The sequence below is a fragment of the Erythranthe guttata genome, chromosome 4, assembly GCF_056151865.1.
Source record: "Erythranthe guttata isolate IM_541 chromosome 4, IM_541, whole genome shotgun sequence".
In the NCBI taxonomy this organism is placed as follows: domain Eukaryota; kingdom Viridiplantae; phylum Streptophyta; class Magnoliopsida; order Lamiales; family Phrymaceae; genus Erythranthe; species Erythranthe guttata.
The window spans coordinates 19033885-19059134 of record NC_142536.1 but is presented as its reverse complement, the minus strand read 5'-3'; the positions used below and the strand labels follow the sequence as shown (position 1 = coordinate 19059134).

General features: G+C 30.8%; 3 protein-coding genes across 4 annotated transcripts; 1 reads left to right on the top strand and 2 right to left on the bottom strand.

Annotated features, from left to right (window-relative positions):
• Positions 1 to 4558: 4558 nt before the first annotated feature.
• Positions 4559 to 6027, top strand: LOC105948992 (uncharacterized). Its single transcript, XM_088817234.1, has 3 exons — positions 4559 to 4904; positions 5020 to 5149; positions 5254 to 6027. Exons 1-3 carry the CDS (start codon positions 4769 to 4771, stop codon positions 5876 to 5878), a joined length of 891 nt encoding a protein of 296 aa, XP_088673360.1. The 5' UTR covers positions 4559 to 4768; the 3' UTR covers positions 5879 to 6027.
• Positions 6028 to 8080: 2053 nt separating this feature from the next.
• Positions 8081 to 17462, bottom strand: LOC148771344 (lactoylglutathione lyase-like). Its single transcript, XM_088817244.1, has 7 exons — positions 17305 to 17462; positions 10397 to 10458; positions 9871 to 9931; positions 9681 to 9760; positions 9500 to 9570; positions 9170 to 9259; positions 8081 to 8329 (listed from the first exon to the last, which is right to left on the bottom strand). The coding sequence occupies exons 1-7, from the start codon at positions 17407 to 17409 to the stop codon at positions 8238 to 8240; spliced, it is 561 nt and encodes a 186-aa protein (XP_088673370.1). The 5' UTR covers positions 17410 to 17462; the 3' UTR covers positions 8081 to 8237.
• A 535-nt stretch (positions 17463 to 17997) lies between these two features.
• On the bottom strand, positions 17998 to 20438 carry LOC105949112 (lactoylglutathione lyase). 2 transcript variants are annotated; one of them, XM_012972386.2, is made up of 8 exons: positions 20313 to 20438; positions 19867 to 19995; positions 19553 to 19614; positions 18936 to 18996; positions 18721 to 18800; positions 18559 to 18629; positions 18325 to 18414; positions 17998 to 18201 (listed from the first exon to the last, which is right to left on the bottom strand). In XM_012972386.2, the coding sequence occupies exons 2-8, from the start codon at positions 19951 to 19953 to the stop codon at positions 18098 to 18100; spliced, it is 555 nt and encodes a 184-aa protein (XP_012827840.2). In that variant the 5' UTR covers positions 19954 to 19995; positions 20313 to 20438; the 3' UTR covers positions 17998 to 18097. The 2 variants fall into 2 exon arrangements, with proteins under 2 accessions (XP_012827840.2, XP_012827839.2); XM_012972385.2 differs by having other exon boundaries at positions 20141 to 20344.
• Positions 20439 to 25250: the final 4812 nt, after the last annotated feature.

Genomic DNA, 25250 nt, shown 5'->3' with positions numbered 1-25250 from the left:
TATGCTTGTTTTAAAACCTAAGCATTTCAAAATCAGTCCAATTGTATAGCTACAAGACCCAATACATAACAAATTTCTGATGATAATATTCTGCTGATATTTTGGTTTTATGACGCATTCTATGGTTGTTGTAATACGGAAGCGTTTTTAAGTCATTCTAATGTTATAGGTCCAAGTTCGTACAAATTTCTGCTCATATTTTGGTTTTATGACCGATTCTATACTTGTTTCAATACGGAGCATTTTTAAGTCAGTCCAATTTTATAGCTACATGTCCCATTACGTACAAATAGCTACAAGTCCGTGCCTTTTGACTCTAGAAAGGGAAACAAAAAGATTTTAAATCGTTCTAATCCTTTTCGAAACTCTGCTGAAATATTAGTTTTCTTACCCCAGTGTATGCTTGTTCTAATACGTACAAATTTCTGCTCATAATAATTGTGCTGATATTTTGGTTTTATGACCCAATGTATGCTTGTTCTAAGATGGAAGCATTTTGAAGTCAGTCTAATATTATCGCTACAACTCTCAATACATACAAATTTCTATAACAAAAAGATCGCTCGGGTATGTCTAAGGTCAATATGTTTCCTCATGTGTTCTCCAACTGAAAAGTTTACATGTTATTGACTTGCAAAAAGGCCTAGTCATTTTTTTCTTGTTTTTTGTCATGTGCCAACGGGGTTTATAAGCTGTTGCCTTTAATGATATGAACCGGTTACATAGCTTTCCGAAAGAAATGAGAAGATACGATGAGATAAATAAATATTTTGCAGGAAAGTAGTTCTGTATATTGATGTTTCCTAATGTTTAATCACATAATCTGGTTCTCAACTAACATGATAGTTCTTTGTTTTCCTACCTAATGGAATCTGAAACTTGTTCTAGTTTATATTTTCTGCTGATGGTTTGGATTTTTCGACTCAAGTGCTTGATGTAAAACAAAAGCATTTGAAATTCCTTGTAAAGATATATATCTATCGATACAAGTTTCTCTTTTTCTAATAATCGATAGAATTAGAAGGTATGCTTTGACGAGGATTTAGTTGTTAAATATAGGTCCATACAAGTGACCTAAGGCATTATTCTCTTCCCGAGCCCATTTTAGTGATTACTGCCGTTACAAGGCATCGAGCATTCGGACTCGGTTATAGAGGCAGAGTTGACAACATTCCTCCTATTTTAAGCTAAATGATTCTACAAACTAAAAAAGACGAAAAACCATCTGATATGAATTGATCGGAAAATGTGATTGTCAATTGTTTCTGCTCTGATTAATGTTCAAGTATAAAATGTGGATGTGCAGTAACTTCATTCATATTGGAAACAGATGGTGAGCTATTAAAGGTCTATGCCTCGAAAAGAATGTGTATGCCCTTCTTCGTGGCTTATGATGATTTTTTTGGCAAATTATGGCGAACCCCCTAAACGAGGGAGGAGTTTTTTAATAAGAAAATACATAGTTAAGGGGTTGTTATAATTATCCCAATTAAAATGATTTTTAGCACTTTTGACCACTCGTAAATAATTAAAAATAGTTCAGTTAAAATAAATTACTATGTTTTTAATAATCAAGAAAATTCACAAAAAATCATAAACTATTATACAACACGGTTTTTTGCTAAAAATCCCTGAAATTGTCAAATTTTTATTTAAATTAACACTAAAATATACATATAAAATTGTCGTTTTTTTGCTGAAATTGCTTAAATGTTAAAAAAAAATATTACTTTTGCCTCACATATATAGAAGATTTATATTTATAAGTAGTAAATAAATTGTTGACCTATGATTTTTTTTCACTAAACTTTAAACAGTCAAGCAAAATAACAATAAAATGTGTGCTATAGTACACGTTTTTTGCTAAAAATTAAATGCTCTTATACTTTGTTAATATTTTTTAGCACTCTAATATATACTATACTATATTCTATGTTGATCTATAAGTAGTTAAGAAATAGTTCATCTAAAAATTATTTCCATAATTTTGAATAGTCAAACAAAAATAATTTGCGTATCGAATTTTTGGTTTACCGAAATTTCAGTCCGGTTTCACCGAGCGGGCACAGTCCGACAGTCGCATTGTGTACTATAAACTCATCCTCATGAAATACTTAATGAAATGTTTTTTACGGTTTATAACAAAAAACACTTTATCTCTCTAAAACCCCAAAACTTCCCAAAAAAATACAAAAACCCCCCAAATTTCAAGGGGATTTATGTAATTATTGGAAAATTGGGGGTTCGGTTTGTAAATAGACCTTACTTCAGGGAACAGTTGTAATTTACGCTAATAAGAATAATAATAGGTTGTTTTGGTGTAGTGGGCCAGACAAAGGTACACGTTTCGACCGCTCAGCCATCGTGTGGCAACGCATCCCAATACCAATTAATAATTAATTAATTTTATATATTATTATTATTATTAGTAGTATTATTTCACCACACGCAACCAACCAATGACGGCACCCTTGTCCATCAAATCTCAGTCGAAACCCCTTTGACATTGTTTCCTTTTTTCCACCCATTTTTTTTGTCCTTTTCTATTTTGGCTCTCTCTCTTTTATTACCACCTTTTTCCTTTGTCCCATTATTTATTTTTTTTTATTTTTTTTGAGAAACCTTTGTCCCATTATTTCAAGTAAAAGAAAAGTACAATAAGTTTACGGGATGGTCTAGCAGTCGGAGCAAGTGAGCTAGTTCGTGTTAAATAATCCAAGTTCGAATCCTGCAGTTAATGGTTGCTCGGTGGAGTTTGTCACACATGATTAGTCTGCTATATATGTTTTACGGCTCTTATATAATTTGTAAGCTATTATTCGAGAATATAGCATTAATCAGTGCACATATATAGTTGATTGCGAATTCCTCTCTTATCATAAAAAAAAATCAAAGTACGACAAGATAAGTTATATAAATTAATGTTAATGGAAATAAGATATATAATATGTTGGTAGGTAGAAAGAATATGCTATATTGTAATTGGTTACCCTATCTTCTAAATTATTTTAATGAATTTGTTATATATACTTAATAGTACTACATAGTAAATAAAAATGAATGTACCTACATAGTAAGACATACACAAGTTGAATGCACCGCTTGACCATAAATGTGGAATAAAACATTTGTATAGTCTTGTATGTACAAAGTATTATTTTTTGTTCGATAACAACTCAATTTGATTATAAAATAGTGCACTTATTATAGAGAAATTACCATCAGCCCCTGCAGTTTGTAAATTTCTTGCATTCACCCTGGCTCAAAATAGTGTTAATTTAAGAAATTTACAAATTGGAGTGAGATGAATGTAATTATGAGAAAAAAAAATGAGAGGTTTTTTTGTAAATAGATCTTATCTCATAGGACGATTGTAATTTACTCAAAAAAATAATTCGAGTTGGTTGGACTCAACAACTAAACCAAGTTGGAATATATTCTTTGAAGGACTCCAAATTGAAATGTTTGATTCTTGTGATGCAACTATACATTAATTGAAATCTAATTAGATCAAACATCTTATATTAACTAGTTGTAATTAAGTGTAATTTATTTTATAAACAACGATAGTAATTCAAATATTTAAATTACAATATACGACATGTTTTACTGAAATTAAGCAAGGATAGAGGGTGACCCACGTAAGAAAATCTAAGATAACTGATTACTAAATTAATGAAAAGATCATTCTGGTAAAAAGAATCTAATCTTAGTTAGCCAACCACTGATTAACGTAATTATCAAAAAAAAAAAAAAAAAAAAACCAGTGATTAACGTAGGATTAACCAAAATTAACTCATCTTAGTGTTCCAAAGTCAATAAAGACGAGGACACTTGTCTCCTTTTAAGTGTGCCCTTATATTCTCAAAACCTAAAAATTAAAAAAAAAAAAAAAAAAAAGAAAGTAAACCGAAGAATATTGCACATAATCTAGAAATTCTGTTGAATTTTATACAATAAGCGTGAACGTGTAAAAAGATTTATAATTAAAGAGTGGTTGTAATTACCCAAACGCGATGATTTTTTCGTAATTTAACATTACATGGGGTGAATGTAATTTATCGAAAAATAAGAATAAGAAGTATGAAACTGTAACCGAATGGTTCACTCAATTCCACAGTGTACAAGAACCAGTTTAACTTTTTTAGCTACTCATTACTCTTACATATATAGCTGTGTGACAATTCATAAAAAGCACCAAAAATAATATCAAAGTAAAAAGTAACAAAAACATTGATAAGTCATTCAATCTATAAAAAGGAATAATTCGATCAATTCTCATCACTCAGTTACTAAAATCATATTAACTGTAGCAAACCAGCCATGCTGTTTTTCTTACTATTTTCTGATAATTAAATATAAAATCTGCATCCATCACCTTTATTATATCGAATCGATCCTTACTTGTCTTAATTATGAAACTGGGGTTTTGTCTTAATAATCATTACATATATATATACTGTATATAAACACATAATATATTTTATTATTATTAATATATATATATATATATGTGTGTGTGTGTATAACTGTTGATATAGTTTGACTTGTTTAGGCCATCAGGAAATATATATGAAAGACATTTTACTGTTTTCTAGTTCAAAATGTTTCAATAAAAAGGCTGAACTGAGGTTGAGGCCACCACACAAACACCAAGTCAAATTGGAGAGATGAAGTGAGACAAGTTTCTCCAACATCCAACATATACATACATACACTAAATTCTATATATAGTATAGAGAGAGAGAGTCTAGAGAGAGAGAGAGAGATGGGGAGGGCTCCTTGCTGTGATAAGGCAAATGTGAAGAAGGGGCCATGGTCTCCTGAAGAAGATGCTAAACTTAAGGACTTCATTCACAACTATGGCACTGTTAGTAACTGGATTTCTCTCCCTCAAAAAGCTGGTATATAAATGAAAAACCTCCTCTCTCTCTCTCTCTCTCTCTCTCTCTCTCTCTCTCTCTCTCTCTCTCTCTCTCATCTTTGTTCATCAATTTGATCTTCTTGTCCTTATATTAGGTCTTAAAAGATGTGGGAAGAGCTGCAGATTGAGGTGGCTTAATTACCTGAGACCCAACATTAAACATGGTGAATTTTCTGATGAGGAAGACAAAATTATCTGTTCACTCTACGCTAATATCGGAAGCAGGTAATTTACTATTTCATTTTTTTTTACAATATTTCATACATAAAATGTCAACAAAAAGGCAAAACATTTGTCTGAAAAATGCAACAAATAACAAAAAAATGCAGGTGGTCAATAATAGCAGGTCAATTACCAGGAAGAACAGACAATGATATCAAGAACCACTGGAATACAAAGCTGAAGAAGAAACTCTTTGCCAAATTCTCACCACCCTTTTCCCAATCCCACTCTCTCTCTACCCTCTACACCTCTTTCTACACCCATGCTACTAAATCTCTCACAGACATTTCGTCGAACACCTCATCTTCACAAAACTATCTCAACAGCCAGCCGCCATTTTTCTTAACCAATCAGTTTCCTAATTACTACCAACAAAACCAGGGTTTTCAGTACAATAACCAACCTGTTAAAGACAGCAACATGCTCGTGTTCGGAGGGGTTAATAATGAAGCTGCTGCCAGCTGTTCTTCTGATGGGAGCTGCAGCCAGATCAGCTATGGCGGCCATGAAGATAATAATCAGAAGTTTATGCTGCAGTACTATGGGAAAAATATCGTTAATGGAGATCCAATTCTTGATCATCATCATCAAAAGCTGACGAATGGGGTTGTTGAAAACAGTGGATTAGAGTATGATCTTGAGGAGGTTAAGCAAATGATTATTACTAATGACAGTTTGTTGTTCGGCGACGAGAACAAGTTTGTAGATGAGAGGGGGGTGTTTTATTATTGATTAATCCCAATAATTAACCTTCATTAATTAATTACCCCGTGTGAGGGATATGCTGTCGTTGGATGAAAAAAGATTGCAGTTTTTTTTTATGGGGTTTTGTTTTGTGATGGAAAATTAATGAAGAAAGCCCTTTTTTTTATTGAATTAAATCGGACGGATTAAATCGGATTCAATATCGGAACAGAAAAATCAAAAAAATGATTGCACTCTTGTTTAAAGAATCTCGAAAATTGGAAATTAGGAATGAATAAACAAATTTTCAAAGAATTATTTGGGAATAATTAAAATTGAATAGAAAATAGGAGTCTTAAATGGTGAACTAAAATTTCTTCATTGACCATTGACTTTCTTATTAGCAAAATGAGAAGTGCACTAAAAAATTCACTTAATTTTGGTTCAAAGAAAGCTGTTAAAAATATCAATTTAAATACTTGAATTATTTTTATTGTAAGTTTATATTATATGATCAATTAGATCCATATAGCAGCCGCTACTATATATTTCTATATATTTATTGAATGAGTCGTAGGGTAAATTACATACACCTCCCTCAGATGAAGTAAAATTGAAAAAAAAAACCTTTTACTTTAAAAATTACGTCCAACTCCCTGTAATTTGTAAATTGCTTACATTCACCCCTACAAAAGGGTGTTAACGTAAGGCGTTTACAAAGTTCAAGGGGGTGGAAGTAATTATTGAAAAATGAGGGGTTTTTTTTTAAATAGACCTTACTTCAGGGGACGGTTGTAATTTATCCGTGTAAATTATACATAACAAAAAGAAGAAGAAAAATTGCATTATTGAGCTTAATATATAATGTAACAATTTGCATGGTGGACAAGAAAAATATGAAAATCTTTAATTTGATTTCAGTAGTGATTATAATATTAATATTACTACGAATCCATGCAACAATATAAAAAATGGTGGGTACAGCAGACAAAAGCTTACTGGGACCGTGCATGTAAATTAAATATAATATCCAACTGGGAAAATTAGAAATTATAAGACGACGTCGTTGTCGGGACACCTCAGAAAATAAATAGTCCCATTTGATTTGATTCGTTAATGATTGACCATTGTTTTTAGAGTTGACTCTTTCTTAACACACCATCCCACTTAGGTAAAGCTAAATTTGTTCCTTCACACACCAAGCAAGCAACCCATCTATAATTAATTATACTTCAGCCCTTATTAATTAAATATATTATTAAAAAATAATAATAATAAATATGTGAATTAATATTTGAAATAATTTTATAGGTTATATTACATGAGGGAAAAAATAGAAAAGAAAATAATAGTTAATGCAATCACTGAAATGACAATCAAAGTGTACTTCACGAACCAAATTTTGCCTCTTATTTCATCATAATTTTTCACCAACTTTGCATAAAAGTCACAAACTATTTATATATATATATAGATATATATATGTGTGTGTATATATATATATGTATGTTATATGTATATACTATATAGTGAAGTGACACTAAGGTATAAGTTTATTAGAAGGAATGTCTTTTCTAGTGAAGTACAATAGATATAGAAGAACTGGAAAATCAAACTACTGACAAAATTGAATTATTAAATTAATAGTTTGATTATTTGTTTGATAATAATATATAATATGGTGTGACCAGAGGACGAAAAAGTCTGAAATTTTGCCTAAAGAAAGAAGCATAAAATTTTGTCTTGTCCAGAATTCAGCTTTTACAATAATTATTAACAAGAATAAATAAAAAATAAACTAAGGTAGATCTCATCCTTCCAATTATTTTACACCCACATATGAATCACTTTATCTTAATATTTAATTATAATAATTATACTATTCTTATAGACTTGACAGGATTGGTCAATAATTTTAAATAGTTGATTTTTTACATAAATTGATTATTAAGTAATTTATAATCAATTACGTAGCTCCAAAAATGTGAAGAATTATGTTCGGCCCATAAATTAATCACATTTAGGACTGAAATAATTTTAGTGCAGATCCATTTTAGAATTAATAAAAGGAAAAATTTAAACTTTAACATACGGCCCATTGCATCCGAATTCTTATTTATTGCTCTAGGCCCCTTTAGAAATTAGGGTAAATTCCGCTTTTCCCCTTGTACTTTAGCTCGATAACACTTTACCCCATTCTATTCTCAATAGCTACTCTTAGTTACTTCAGGCTTATATAAGACACAATTCTTGAAGTCCCCTAAGTTAATTATCAATTTACCATAACAAAACAAATAAAGAAACATTATTCATCCCAATAAAACATTTATTTAGATTTTATTACAGGAATAACAACAACAACATTAATAAAAGCCATGCAATAAAATTCACTCAGTTAAGTTCCAGATCAACCGGCAACAGCAGCTACATTGGCTACGAAAGCGAGGTCAAAGACTTCAACCCAGTAGCCACCGGGATCCAAGATGAACGCCGGATTTCCTGAAATGTGAGACCAAATATTATTTTTAAGGAACCAATATCATTTTCTCGGTAGCTCTTCTTTTACGAAAATGACCCTCGAATTTACATGGAAGAATATTACTAGTAAAATGTAGTTTGCGGTTTTGGGGCTACATGATGGATGTTAGCTCGTACGAAAAGAATATAACCGTCTATTTTTTTTTTTTTTTTGGTAATGCAGGAACCCGCAGCCAACCATATAGGTGCACTGGGTAAACCTACACTCTCGTATAAGGGCATCTCCAATGGAGTAAGCAAACTGCATTTGGTTTCAAAATATAGAAATTGTGAAAGAAAATTCAACACCAACAAGAAATTTTGTGGGACTCTAAATTTTCAGATTTTTGCATAATCTCCAAACTTGTTCCTAAATATAGGACTTTGTTTGGAGACTCATGTGTATTTTATGGGAATTTGTTTAGAGATTGAAAATTATAGAGCCCTCCATTGTGGAATTTTAATTTTTAGAAACTCTAAGATTCCATCGGGTCTCCATATGGATCTCCAAAATAGAATTTAGAGACCCGATTTGATTACTCTATTGGAGATGCCCTAATAGCTTGCAAACCATACGAGAGATGTAAACCACACTAGGCTAACCATGTGTGACAAGCTCGACCTAGCGACCGTTGGCAAGGGGATTCGAACTTGGGTCAATTGACCCAAGCTCTCTTGCTCCAACCGCTAGGCCACCCTTGCGGGTACAAATATAACCGTCTATTGACAAATAATTAATCAAAATATAGCAGCCACGCTTATATACGAAAAATAATTTAATTAATAAAACTGTAAAATCGAATGTTATACCAAAAAAATTACCATCGACGGGTTTCTGCTGGAACTGAACTCCTAAAGTTTCGAATCTTGCGGATGCCGCCTGCAAATCAGCAACACAGATGCCTATGTGTCCTGCCAAATACAACCTTCATTTTTAGAATATTACATTTCACCAAACATCACACTATATTAATAATGAAAATAAATAAATTTTATTCCTTAAATCAGACAAACATTAATATAGAACCAAACAATGCTGTAATAAAATTGGATCATAGAAATTGAATGTCCTAAATGATGTCCCGAAAAATAAAATTGAATGCCAATATAATTCTAACCACGCGTAAGGGGCATAAATGGTATTTCACGTACCAAAACCAAGAGGCTCGGTGTTCCCGTTATGATAACCAGCGAAATCTGGATCGGTTTCAGTACCCCAGACACTGCGAACGAATGCAATATATATAGTTAGATATCACGACACTATATTCTTACAACATTTACATAATCCCAAAAAAAAAAAAAAAAAAAAAATAAGAAAGCTAGATCTTACTGAACAAGCTCAAGTGTAGCTTTTTGACTGAAAGTCCAAACCGCGCGATCAACGGGATCAGTTGGAGCTGATGCTATGTCCTTAAAACACCATAAAAAAACAAAAAAAATCCGATATTTTTTTAGAGGATTGTTCCACATTGTCTACAATTTTTTCGTCTCGATTTTTTTTTTTTTGGATTAATTTTTACCGTGTATCCCAACATGTATAGGCTAAACTTCTGAGTTTCAAAATCCAACCTTTTGAGCAACCTGTGTAGTCCATAAACAAATCAAGAATTTGAGTTGCATTAATTCTTTTATATGATTCCGAATTACAATGATTATAACAATTTCAAGATGTAATTATAGCAATTGCTAGTGATTATTGTAATACAGAGATATATTACACAATTAATAAAATGTCCAGCTTAACAATTAACCTCTATAAATTAATACAGTCGAGACTATCAGAATTGTATTAATTTAGTGAAATATTAAATTATCGAACGAATAATTTAGAACGTTTTCAGTTTTCACCACTGAGTAGGGACCGCCATAAATTATTAATTTATCGAGGTTCTACTCTATATAAGCACGTTTACTGAAGAGTTCATCGAAATGTCCAGCTTAATAAATTATACATCCAGAATATCATATTGCTATATACTGGAAAACAAATAAAAATATTGGATCCATTTTGTTCAAAAGAAATTAAGTTGAGAAATTAAAACTTACGACATGCCCAATACACGAGAGTAAAAATCAAGCGTAGCTTTCGGATCCTTTATCCGATAATTCTGAATTAAAAAAAAAAATCAGCAAAAAGTTCAGTTTAATAGGATAATAATTAATAACTGTTAGTCTAAGATTAATTAAAGAGAAATAAAAGGACCAAATACAAACCCCACTATCTATATATATATAAAAAGATAATTTATGGCCTAATATTTTGACACGTCACACGTGGCATTTTTTAGGGTTTCAAACCTTAGACAACCCTAGGGCAGTTTTTGTAATTCTTATAGTTCTACGGATTTTTTTTGTAATATATTTTTATGGTTTTTCATCTGCCCACATAACTTCATCCACGGATTTCTTCTGTAATAGTTTTTTTACGATTTTCCATCTGCCCAAATCTACAATTAAAAAACCTTTCCTCTAACTTCTCTCTCTGTCGTGCGATTTCCGCATCATCATCGATCATCTAATTCCAATCGCCGCGGGAATACCTTCATCTTAATACATACATCAATTGTAATATTTTTTTAGAATAAATTGTTGCAGGCTGCTTTTTTCTTTCCCTGGAAAACCACGATCCAACTCATGATTGATTGCAGATACCACTTTCTCTTGCGTGTATGCAGAAAGATGGATTTCTTATTGGAACCCTCTCTCTTACATGATATTAAGTTTATTTCTAAATCTTGTCATGTATTAAGTTTATTTCAACTAATTAATAGACCTCTCTCTTTTTCTCTAACCACAAATCTGCCTCAAATTTCACATCAGTTTTATAAGGCAACCAAGATTAAATATTTTAGTTCCATAAACTTTAAATACAGAAAATGTTGCTCAGGAAAAATTATAGAATTAAGAAAAAAGTTAATGCAGGAGTCTAGATGTTCAACAAACAACGAGGTTAGCGATTTTTGCAACATTATGAAACCATTAATTTGCATCAACATTTATATAGTGATGTTTATGTGTGAATTGATGAGGTGTAAATAAATAGTTGCACATTTTGTATACAGTGTTTATGATGTTTTTTAATTTGACTTATTTTTCTTAATCTTGATGTTGGTCGAATAAAATTCACTTTGGTTTTTGCGTTTAGTCCTCATGTTGTCATAGCTTTTGGGATTGCATCATCATCTTCCTTCGTGTTCGTTGACAGTTTTTGCAGTCACTATAAACATTAAAATGAAACTAATTTCAATGTTAAAACTATACTCCGTAGATTTATTCTTTTTAGATCAACATTTTAAATTTATATCAAGGTTGATAATGCTAAAAAGGAGTATATGTTGTGTTCTAACTATGGTGCTCTAAAGTCACTAATAAGCATGGTACTAAGTAATTAAAATAAACCTATATTTGTTCACCTTTTTATTCAATCAACTATTGGAAATATGTATTTTCCAGTAAAAATATTTAACAATATGTAATAACCGTGCATCATCGCACGGGTGTATTACTAGTGCTCTTAAATTTTTGTAAGTTTGACTAAAAAAATAGGAGGATATTTGATAGATTTCATAATTGAGGGGTGTGTATTCGACACAACCCATAATTTCAGAGGCGCAAAATGAATTTGCCCTAAAAATTTAACCCATGCATCAGAAAAATTTCTTCCATATGCAATGATGGTTGACCGTATGAATTCTACAATGCAACTCGTGGACAATACGTTTAATCAGTACTTTTATTAAAAAGAAAAAACCAATTACATAAAAGTTAAACCTAGTTATACTCATACAAAAATCTTCTAAATGCAACGATGGTCGACGAAGAAGTCAGTTGTGGTTATATTAAGAAATTCGGAGCGTAATCTCAGATGAAAGAGAAAGAAGCTAAGGTTGCCGGGGGAAAAAAAATAATTATAATTTTGATATATTAAAGGATTATGTTAAATACAAGGTTCTAAATATCGGTTATCGGGGCCGAGGCGGTTAGGGACCGCCACACGATAAATCAGTGCGGCGGTGATTAATCGGAGATATATCGGAAATAAATCGGTTTTTAGATTTAGTGTAATATATTTCTAAATATTATTTATAAATACTTCAAAACGTATAAACAAAATTGAACTTGATTCGCTCCTCATCGTTTATATATTCTAATCACATAACAAAAGTTTAACATTTAGAACTTGATTCTCTCCTCATCGTTTTAAACGTTTTTTTAGGCCAGGTTCTTCTTACGGGTCGGTGAGTTTCGGTTTGATTAAAATAGATAATGAGTTGGAAATGAAAAAATAAATAAATAAACACCCTATTTTCCTTGTAATAAAAAAAAAAGAAAAAAATTAGAAAAAAAATATTTTTTCGATATATCGCTCGAAGTTTGACCCGATATATCGGTTTGACCCGCCACAGACCGCCACAAACCGCCTCGGACCGCCTCACCATCAAAAAAACGATTTTCAAAACCGTCACACAAATATCGTAAAGATTTGTGTCCGCCACCGATATGGCGGCCGATATATCGGCCGCTACAACCGATATTTAGAACACTGGTTAAATATGGTTATAATTTAGAAAAGGCAAATCAAAATTAGAATTATAAAATCAACTAAAACATAAAATTAAAGGACACGTATCGGAAGGATGCACACCCGATGATAACCACCGGGTGTAGAATCACAATTACCGGTAATCAAAGAATATGAAAAAGTCGTATGAAAATGTGGTATGAAAGCCAATATTCTTATAGTGCGATCTGCAATGTTCTGGAAATTTCCTCAAAGAAGACCGCAACATATCTTTAGTAAAAAATAAAAACAAAGCAAAGAAGGGTGTAAATTTAGACTGGATGGTCTGTTTTATCAGGAAAATCGGATGCCATAAAATAATTGACACGTGGATAGTTTAAATAAAAATATAATTAGAATTCTAATAATTGGAAGAAAAAAAAAAGGAAAAAAAAAAACCACAGCAGAACCCATAACCCCTCTAACTCTAATTATAATTAGCGTTGATTTATTAAAAGTTAAGATTTAAGAGTGCCCCATGTATCGACAAATCCGCTCAGAATTTAAATTTAATCTCAATCAAAGAATGTATGATATTACAAAGAATCTATTCTCAATAAAAGAAACTATTAATTTTATCAGCATTTCCTTTTAACTTCACTTTTCCTTTTCCTTTTCCTTTTCCTTTCACTTTTTTTTTTGCTTTTACTTTTTCTTTTCTCTCTCTCTTTTTTTTTTTTTTTCTTTTTTTCTTTTGACTCCCACTATATATAAGAGAAAGAGTGCAACAATAGTACGCATCATTTAATTTCTTCTATCATTGTCTTTTGTGTGTTGTTCTTCAATCCCCTCTTCAGCTGCACCCAGAAATTGCCACTGCACCGAGGAACTATTTTCTCAGCACTTGGGACTGCTTCTTCTACACTAGTGTAAGATCCATGTACTTTCTTTTTTCTTTTTTTTTTTTCTTTTTTTTTTAATTTAATTATGTAAAGTGAAATTAATTGAGAAGTGGATGAGAAAATGTATAAAAATAAAAGTATTATTTGCTGTTTATGATAATTCATGTATACATTATTATATATTATGATCAAATTAGCCTGAAAATATGAATTACGTAAAAACATCTGAAATGTGAATGTATATATATATACTCGAATATGTTTAAAAATTATTGGATCTTACGTATCATCATAGTATTTGCTAAATTAAGGAGGAATTATCATAAAAATAAAATAAACAACACTAATTTAGTTTATGTGTTACACGAAAGAGAATTATTTTTATTTGAAGTAAAAAAGGAAAAAAAAGTAAGGGAAAAAAAAGAAAGAGAAGAAGACAAGCAGTAGGGAGAGAAATAAATAAATATGAAGAAAAAAACAACAATTTCATTGTCCACATACTATAACTCTAAATAAACACCTTTTCCAGTTAAAACTCGTTTAAAATCTAATTCAATTTCTCCACGTGTCCGTTTTTCTAAAAAAAAATGGGGTGTCCGTAAATTAAGTCCCATTTATAAAATAGAGATTATACTATATGGTGAAATTAGACTAATAGATCAATGATTTGAGAAAAAAAAATCAAAACTAAGAATCTTAGAAATTAAAATGAAATATTAAGATGAAATGTAAAATTTACAAACCTTAATCGGTAGTGATGAAATAGAGATATAATAATATTAGTATGATAAATAATAAATACAACTTCAGGAATTGTTTTATGGAATATTTGTAATTATTTTATTTATTAAATCAAATAAAAAAATATGAATCATTTTATCATTCAGATCTTGATCGATTATTTTTTCAAAATAATCATAAATTAGAATTTTAGTATTCGACAATGTAAGTTATTTCAAAGTTAAAAAAAAAAGAGTATTGAATGAAGATGAACAAGATTGAAATTTTTGTCTTGTTGTACATAGAAAGTTTTGGGAAAGTTATATTTTTTCTTGTGGAATTTGTACCAGAAAATTGATGGATGGGTGAAATTGGAGAAAACTCAAAATGTGAGGGACTAATTTGAATATGTGACAAAAAATAATGGCATGGGAAGATGAATTTCTCCTTCCTAACACATGTTCATCCTCTAATATGCAGGTTTCATTTGCTCTGGTGGGTTCAAGAAAATAAGAAATGCGAAAGAAGTCCTTGGTCAAATTTTGAGTGGGAGAGTTCGATATGAATTCATAAGAGATCATCCCATTAATAATGATTCTCGTAATACAACATGGCAATTTCAATCTACGTCGTTTATCGATGTAAGTGAAGTTCGTGGCTGGGACATGGATAATATGGAAACTATTATCGAGAAATTGATGCATGTTGATGGTAGTGAAAGATTAAGCCTCCAAGTTGTGTCTCTAATTGGGGTAGGCGGAATTGGAAAGACGACCCTTGCTCAATTAACTTATAATGATGCACGGGTTCAATAATACTTCGAATTGAAATTCTGGATATGTGTTTCACATTCCATTGATGCTGCAGAGATTGCCAAAGGGATCTTGAAGGACGCGTGTCCACGAGGGGGACAATTGGATTCCATGCTAGAATCCCTGAAAGAGATGATTTCAGAAAGAAAGTTTATCCTAGTGTTGGATAACGTATGGGAGGTAAACCTTTCACAATGGAATACCCTGAAAAACATTCTCAGATTTGGTTGTCATGGTAGTAAAGTTCTATTGACAACACGGAAATAAAGGGTCGCAAGAATGCTAGATTGTCTTTAAGAAGATATTCAAGATATAGGAGTGCTCCCGGATGAAGATTGTTGGCAAATATTGAGCAGCATAGCATTTTTTGGAAGGAGGGAACCTGAACGAGCGAAGCTATGGGATACTGGTAAGTGTATTGCAAGTACGTGTGACGGCTTACCACTTGCGGCAAGGGTCTTGGGAATCCTATTGCGTTTTAAAAGTAGCTTGGAGGAGTGGAAGAATGTGATGAATAACGAAATCTGGGAATTGCACGACGCAGAAGTTGATCTTTACCCACATTTGGTTTAAGGCTATAACGAATTGTGTCCACCCCTTAGACAATGCTTTTCTTATTGTGGCATCTTTCCTAAGGATTCTTACATTTTGGTGTATACTCTAATACAATGTTGGATGGCCTTGGGTTATCCGAGCTCAGATAGAGGTGATGGTAGCATGGAACTTAGAGGGAGAGAGTACTTCAATAGTTTAACAATGCTTTCGTTTTTTCAAGTGGAGGAAGCTGATGGGAAATTAAAGTCCATATGGTTGAGCAGGCAAACTTCCTAGAGGGAAAAAGGAAGACAAGTACTGAGTTTCTATGATCTTCACATTCTTCATTTGGATACAACCCAGTCCGAAAGTTGGGAGCCCATATAGTTCTCAATTACCAACTCATTCAGGTATCGATGCGTCTCAAGAGCATCTAGTACATTTAGGCTCACCGAGGAATATATGCCATCGCTTTGAACGACAAATCCTAGACATTCCAAGACTTTCCAAGTGTACCTTATGTCGGAGCTCCGCTTCCCACGCATCCTCAACTTCAGTCCCGATGATTCTGAAGTTGTGGTTGAGGATGCGTGGAAAGCGGAGCTCCGACATAAGGTACACTTGGCAAGTCTTGGAATGTCTAGGATTTGTCGTTCAAAACGATGACATATATTCCTCGGTGAGCCTAAATGCAATAGATGCTCTTGAGACGCATCGATACCTGAATGAGTTGGTAATTGAGAACTATATGGGCTCCCAACTTTCGGACTGGGTTGTATCCAAATGAAGAATGTGAAGATCGTAGAAACTCAGTACTTGTCTTCCTTTTTCCCTCTAGGAAGTTTGCCTCGCTTGGAATGTCTAGGATCGTAGACACTTATTCACCTCTCTTGACCTGATTGCATATTAGCCACCCAATTGGATGATTGAGTGGAACAAATAAGCAGCAGAGCATAGCATTCTTAAGAAAGCAAACAAGGGAGCCGGTGGGAAAGTTTAATGTTTTTTTTTCTGGATAGTTGAATTGGAATGAAGCTGTTCGATTTTTTCTGGTAGTGCAATTTGGATTATTATGTTTGCAGCTAGAAGAGGCACTTGTGTCAAAACATTTCACTGGTTTGAAAAAGGTTTTCTTCGCAGTTGATTGATTGCCTATGAAATCCATTTGCTGATATTATTGTTGTTCAAGAAAATCTTTGACAAAGCCCTTTTTAATTTTTATTTGCAAATAACTCCAACCCCACCTAAATTCATGCATTACAAAGAGACTTGAATATTATTCCATGTAACAAATAAATTCAAGAGAGAGAACAGGCTCTGCTATACCTGAGCTGAATGTGGAAAAATACTACTAGCCAGTTCCTCGTTTAAATCCAAATGGCAATGATTTCCAATAATAAACTTGCCTATTTTCGATTTATATATAAAAAAATTTAAAAAATTGAATTTAATCATTAACGGCTAAATTTGAAAAAAAAAACTGACAGTTTGCTGCACGAAAAAGCCATTTGTGGCGGCGTCCGGCGAAGTTACGAGTCCAGGGTTGTTTTCCGGCGACTCTTTTGACGTCATCACGATACTTGCATGCATGTAATTAGTTAAATCGTCTGAGCTGATTAAAAAACTGAATGGAATCAAATAAAATTAAATTTGATCAACAAAAATATAGTAGATCATAGATGAAAATGTAGTGTTCTAATTCCCGTTCGGACTGAGTGTAGTGAGTGAGTACAGAAGAAAGAGGAGAGAGAAAGAGGAGAGAGAAAGGTGCATACAGCGGTGTTCACTCTGTAGGTAAACCGACTGAATTGTATCGAATCGAAAATTTGGTATCTAATATCGAACCGCATATTTCAGTTCAGTAGTGAATTACAACATTTTTGCATACTAATTGTGTGGGGCCTCCACTATTGATAATTGACATTTTGTCAACCCACTGAAGTGTGCAGTAGGTGTTTGTAAAATTATTGCATGGCCCATGCATTGCGCTTATTTTATACCAATTACTTTTGCTAAAATAATAATTTTGATTTTCAAATTAATCTAATCAACAGGGTTAGTAGATAAATTTATATACAGTAAAATACATGTTTAGCTAGCTAATTTTGTCAAAATGCAACTGCTACAAGAATGTGACAAATATTAATCACGTGCTGTTGTTTGCCACATATCACATAATTTTGTTTATGCAACTTAATATTGTCGGATAATTCAGAAAGAAAGAGACCAAATATTATTTTATTTAAAAAAAAAAACATTTCGATTTTCGAAAATAAGATTAAACAGCAGCATGAGCAGTTGTTTTGGCTATGTTTGTAGTGTCAAAGATTTCAATCCAGTAGCCATCAGGGTCCTTGATAAATGCTATGTCCTTTATCTTTCCTGAAATAATCGAAAAAACGAAAAAATTATAAAAACTAGTTAAATTAAAATGAATTTTGGAAATAATCCACACATCTATAAAGAATTTATTTTTTACATATAAAATTGGAAGGATAAATTTACCATCATCGGGTTTCTTCACAAATTCAACACCTAAACTTTCGAATCTTTTGCACGCCTTGTGTACATCATCAACGGTGACACCTATGTGTCCTGCAAGCAGGCCAACAATACATGTCAGTTTTCGAAATATTACAAAGGTAAACGAAATCAAAATCATCTTATATATTCCTTAAATCAGACAAACATTTGCATTCATACATGTAACATACACATAAACAAGATAATATCACATACCAAAACCACGAGGCTCCGAGTTTCCATTATGGTAGCCTTTGAAATCGGGATCAGATTCAGTACCCCAGTTACTGCAATAAAATGTGATACTTAGGTCTCACAAAATATTCGCCAGCAAGATTTTGTTTTCCCTTACAACATAAAAAAGAAGCTGGAACTTACTGAGTAAGCTCAAGAAGAGCTTTGTGCCCAAAAGTCCAAGCAGTGCGTTCAGTGGCTTCACTAGGAGCCGATGATGTTTCCTAAGACACCGAAAGACCAGATACTTTCAGTTGTCTAATAAGATTAGCATCTAAAATGCATACATACAATTACATGAACCAGAAAAACGTTGGAAATTTCAACATAATTGTGAGTGAATTATATGATAATTTCACCTCATATCCCAAAAAGTATAAGGTAAACTTCAGATCTTCAAAATCCAACCGTTTAAGCAACCTGTAGTCGAAAAAGAAAATAATAAAGAAGATTGAGTTAAATTTATCGTCAATAATTCCAAACGCTAGGACAAGGAAACTGCTCGCAAAAAATAAATTGCAACGTGCAGCCAGTTTAAGTTTGTTCAAAGAAAGGGTTGCGGTTTGGCTGGTCGGAGTCATGATACTAAGTGGTATGAAAATAAAAGAATGGGTCAATATAGGATGGTCTATCAATAGTATCGAAATGTATTACACAAATAAGGAGCTACATTGTCCTTTTCCTTTACGGGGTAATGAAGGAATTAAGTAATAACATCATAACCAACAAGCGATGCTGATATCATAAGAAAGATAATACTAGAGTTTACGAAACCAAAGCTAAAATCCTTATACCATTAAAACTTCAGTTACCCGTAGCACTTGCAGCAGTACAGATAAACACCTAAATAGGATTGCTATACGAAAATAAAAGGAACTATGTAAGCATGTTTGAAGAAACCAGAAGAACGACCTTTGCAATATATTTAAAAGGATAAAATGGGAATTCCGTTCTAAAGAAACTCGAGAATACTTACGACATGCCCATTATCCGAGAGTAGAAATCAAGGCTGACTTTGGGGTCCTTCACTCGAAGCATCTGAATCCCGAAAAACACAAGTATCAGCCCATAGTTCAATAGGATTATCCCATATTAATGACAAAAGAAGGTTACACTATAACGATTCAACAAACAAACTTGACGATGTTGGGGCGAACCAGAAAAGTTTGGGTTGGGGTTTATCGAACATTCAACAAACAAACTTGACGATGCAGATACTACAACAATGTGAAAAATTTCAAAAAATGCAATCAAACACAAGTTCGATTAATCGGAAATTCGAGAGCTCACAGTTTGCTGCAAGAAATAGCCTTTGGTGGCCTCATCCACAGAAGTGTGAAGTCCTGGGTTTTTATCGGCCGACTCTTTAGCCGCCATGGCAATACTTGTAGATATAAATCTCCTCGGCTGATTGAAAATCTGCGAGAAATTACAGAAATAAAAATTAATTAATTAAATTAGGGCTAGGAAAAAAGACAAATTATATTATTGGGGAGTAAGAGCGAGGAAGTGAACTCGTCGATCAGAAATAAAAGGCGGTGTTTCATTTTCCCCGATTGGAGACCTTAGGGTTTAGAGTGAAGTGCGTGATCAGTGGATTTAGAAGGCGCGGCCTCTGAAAGGTGGTGGCAAGGCGGCGGAAGGCGGAGGTGGCAGTGAGTGACGAAGAAGCCATTGCAAATATTTTTTTAGAGAGAGAAAGAGAGTTAGAGAGAGAGAGAGAGAGAAATGCTAACCTTGAGAAGAAGACGGTGAAGATAGTGCCTGTGTAGTGTAGTTTGTACTTTGTACTATGAGTACATGTGTTCCAGATTTTATTTATCTGGTTTCGAAATTGTTTTTGCAATAAAAATAATAATTATAATTATATTTTCTTTATTTAAATAATTATTTATAGTGGGCCCATAATCTTCACATTGGGCTCTCGGATTTGATCTATTTCTCAGTGTGGGCCCAACAAATACCCACATAACATATATTTTGAACAAAGTATTTTTTTAGGGCTAATTCTTGAGTTAACGTCAAATTATGAAAAGAAGTCCGTATATTTGGTTAATGACAAATGCCCCCTCAACTTTGTATAGTCGTACAGAAAAACCCCCTCTTTTAGTAGATAAATTTGCACCATAATGACGAACATTTGAAAAAATCATAGTTAATGGGATACATGTGGAATTTTTTTCGTAATCTCACCTCCCCTTAGAGGGATTGCCATAATTATCAGAAATATTTGCCAAACTATTCAATAAAAATATTAATGTAACCGAAGACTTATTGCACGTATTTGCATGATCAGGTGGTCACTCCCCAGACCATTACAATAAAGTATAGATTCACTTGTTTTGATTTCAATTTTATGTTTGAAAAAATAAATTAGTATAATAATAATAATAATAATAATAATAATAATAAAATGCATTATTCAAAGATACCCTCTTCCTTCCAAATTAATTGTTCCTTATTATATGTCACTTAAAAATTTCAATGATGCATTAATTACTGTTTCCTCAACTATGCCCTTATTAGTTATTACACTTAACTAGTAATTCACCCGTGCGATGCACGGGATCAATTATTTTTTAAAAATTATTTTGGATAAAATAAAACGAACAAAAACTTTGAACAGTTGACATACATGTAAATATTACTAAAAAAAATGTTTTATTGAATCAAAATATATATTTGTTTGTGATTTACCATCATATTCTTTTGTTCACACAACATTGCTCCTAAAGTTAGTTATATCGTCCGATTCTGAGTTGATAAATATTTTTATCTCAAATCTACTTTTAACTATGGACATTGCGGCCTACAATTGTCTATGCCTCCCTAATATTGACACTAATATTACACTAACAACAACTACTAATACTAATACTAAAACCATCATTGATAATACTAATACCAATACTATTATTAATACTAAAACCAACACTAATAATAATAATATTAATATTAATCTAATATTAATACAATGATTAATACTAATGGTCTAATACTAATATTAATATCAACACTACTATTAACCAACCCTCAATAGGAGAGTTGGTACCTAACATTTACCAATAGGGTAAGGTCTAGGGTTCGAGTCCCCCCTCCCCTACTTCCCCTAGTAATGGATTTGAATTTACTCAAAAATAAAATAAAAATCAACACTACTATTAATAATGATACTCCAATTCTAATACGAATATTTAATGTATATTGATATTCATATTCATATTCATACTCATATATTGAATACTGATAATGATACTGATACTGATATTAATACTAATATCATACTAATAATACTAATATTAATACTAATCCTAATATTAATACGATATTAATACTAATAGTCTAATATTAATATTAATATCAACACTAATATTAGTAATAATACGCCAATTCTTATACGAATAGTTAATGTTTAAACTAATACGCCAATACTAATACGAACACTAATATTAATACCAATATTAATACTAATACTAATACTAATACTAATGCTAATGTTAATGCTAATACGCCAAGACTAATATGACTTCGAATACTAATAATAATACTAATAATGATAATAATAATAATGATAATAATAATATTGATATTGATATTGATACTGATACTGATATTGCTACAGATATTAATATTGATACTAATATTAATACACATACTGATACACATACACATATTGATACTGATATTGATACTGATACTAATACTATTATTAATACTAATACCAATACTAATACCAATACTAATACCAATACTAATACCAATATTAATATTCATACCAATACTCATACTTTGATATAGATATTGATACTAATACTGATACTGATACTGATACTCATACTCATACTCATACTCATATTGATAGTGATAATGATACTAATATCGATAGTGATACTGATATTAATACTGATATTGATACTAATACTGATACTGATACTAATACTAATACTAATATTATACTAATACTAATATTAATACTAATACTAATACTAATACTAATACTAATACTAATACTCATACTAATACTAATACTAATACTAATACTAATACTAATACTAATACTAATACTAATACTAATACTAATACTAATACTAATATTAATACTAATACTAAAACTAAAACTAAAACTAATACTAATACTAATATTAATATTGATATTAATACTAATACTAATATTAATACTAATACTAATATTGATAGTGATAGTGATAGTAATATTAATATTAATACTAATACTAATACAGATGCTGATAGTGATACTAATATTGATGCTCATACTAAGACTAATACTAATACTAATAATACTAATACTAATACTAATACTAATACTAATACTAATACTAATACTAATACTAATACTAATACTAATACTAATACTAATACTAATACTAATACTAATACTAATACTAATACTAATACTAATACTAATACTAATACTAATACTAATACTAATACTAATATTAATACTAATACTGATATTGATATTGATACTGATATTGATACTATTAATATTACTGATACTTATATTATATACTGATACTTATACTGATACTGATACTGATATTTATACGGATATTGATACTGATATTTACACCCATACTTATACTCATACCCATACTCATACTAATATTCATATTCATACTCATACTCATACTCATAGTGATACTGATACTGTTATTAATATTAATATTAATATTAATATTAATATTGATATGGATACTAATACTAATACTAATATTAATACTAATACTAATACTAATACTAATATTAATACTAATACTAATACTAATACTAATACTAATACTAATATTACTACTAATACTAATACTAACTGATACTGATACTGATACTGATACCATATTGATACTGATACTAATATTAATACTCATACGTAAGTAATGTTGACATAATTATAAATTAAACGTTTAAATTTAGTAATTTTGCCGCATGATGAAATTAGTGATTATTTGTTTACTGTTAGTTGAATAAAGTTATTATTATTTCAAACAAATTAAAAGAAGATACATAAAACATGTGTCAAATGTAGGTACTACTACTTGTCAAAAATATAGTTTCCATTTAAACTCTATATAGAATCATATCAATTAATATCCATTATTAATTTTTTTTTCTCTAATTATTATTCTCAGTATATGATAAACAATAAAAATAAGTTTACGATTTATATAATTAACCATAAATTAAATAGGAAAAGGAAATTGCTAAAGGAAACGAAAAAAAGAAAATTGACACATATAATAGAAAGTAAATAGCAAATTATGAAACAAAAATCTGGAAATACAGCTATCAATATATAATGGGTTTGCAAAATTTTTAAAATAATTAAAACGAAATGAATATATTTTTTCAAATCATTCCAAATACACTAAAATTTCATAAATTATTCGAATGTATATTTAAATTACAAAATTATTAACATAGCTATTTAATTAAAAATTTAAATAAAAATAATACTTAAAAAAAGAATCAAAATATTACATTTTTCGGAAAATTAAATTATAAATAAGATAATAGCTTTCGGATTTATAGAATATAAAATTTTAAATGTTTAAATGAGTCTAGAAATGTTAAATATGTAAGAACTTAAATGCGTACCAAAATCAAAATGTCAACTAATCAATTGAGGAATACACTTCATCAATTGAACTTCAACTAAGCAATTTGGAGATATGACATAGACATTTGCCACATTTCTTTCATAGATGGCATAGTTCCTCTTTTTATATTATATATAGATGGTAAATATAGTTTTATTTACAATTATAATAAAAATAAACAAATAAATATAATCCAAATTTATTGAAATAAAATTATAGAAACTAATATGAACGTACAAATTAATAATAATGTATGTACATATGAACAAAATAGATAAAAATAAGCATTATTAATGGACACAAAAATTAATATTTTTAAAAAAATATGTAAATACTAAATAATCTATTACATGCTCAATCAAGTTCATTAATCTCAATGTCTTTTTCATCGAAACCAAGCTTACAATCATCTCACGTATAATCAAAAGATGGAAGTGCATAACTATTTTTTTCTAAATTCATCCTTAAAATATACACGGATGATGTTTATGCTGCTATACAACGTCGCAGGGCTTCTCTCTTGCTAATGTCGCCGCGTATAACACAAATGATGATATACATGGATCTGCAAAAACAAAAAAAAAATGAAACAAACATAAGTTAGATTGTTATATGTACACATACATAATAAATGTATAACATCATAAATATTCAACGACAAATAAATGCTTCAAGCGAACACATCGATAAATATGCATTATGAATTTACAAAACAAAAGGAATAAAAAAAAGAGTTTTAGATGAGGAACTTAGTTATAACAAAACATGTAGATGTAGAGAGATGAATGAGTTGGGTTGAGATTGGGGGTATTTATACTTAATTTTCACACACTAAATAAGTAAATAAAACGATTTTAAGGAAATCATATATTGTTTATAGTAGTTAATGTATATATAAATGCATATATACTAAAACATGTATACATATATATTTCACCATAATTGGATATAATTAAAATAAATGTAAATTGATTTCATAAAATAAAAAATAGACACGATTGACAACAAATCCGGTGATTGATTTTATTTGATGCAAATTCAAAAATAATAATTGAAAGT

Excerpts from the sequence above, each read along its gene's own strand:
- LOC105949112 (XM_012972385.2), bottom strand. The coding sequence starts at position 20,251 with ATGGCTTCTTCGTCACTCACTGCCACCTCCGCCTTCCGCCGCCTTGCC. Across the intron at positions 18,997-19,552 it reads TCTCGGATAATGGGCATGTC|GTTGCTTAAACGGTTGGATT; the intron begins GTAAGTATTCTC and ends TTTCGACTACAG. Across the intron at positions 18,630-18,720 it reads GCTCTTCTTGAGCTTACTCA|TAACTGGGGTACTGAATCTG; the intron begins GTAAGTTCCAGC and ends ATTTTATTGCAG.
- LOC105948992 (XM_088817234.1), top strand. The coding sequence starts at position 4,769 with ATGGGGAGGGCTCCTTGCTGTGATAAGGCAAATGTGAAGAAGGGGCCA. Across the intron at positions 4,905-5,019 it reads TTCTCTCCCTCAAAAAGCTG|GTCTTAAAAGATGTGGGAAG; the intron begins GTATATAAATGA and ends TCCTTATATTAG. Across the intron at positions 5,150-5,253 it reads TACGCTAATATCGGAAGCAG|GTGGTCAATAATAGCAGGTC; the intron begins GTAATTTACTAT and ends AAAAAAATGCAG.
- LOC148771344 (XM_088817244.1), bottom strand. The coding sequence starts at position 17,409 with ATGCATGCAAGTATCGTGATGACGTCAAAAGAGTCGCCGGAAAACAAC. Across the intron at positions 10,459-17,304 it reads GCTTTTTCGTGCAGCAAACT|AATTATCGGATAAAGGATCC; the intron begins GTCAGTTTTTTT and ends TTTTTAATTCAG. Across the intron at positions 9,761-9,870 it reads TATACATGTTGGGATACACG|GACATAGCATCAGCTCCAAC; the intron begins GTAAAAATTAAT and ends TGGTGTTTTAAG.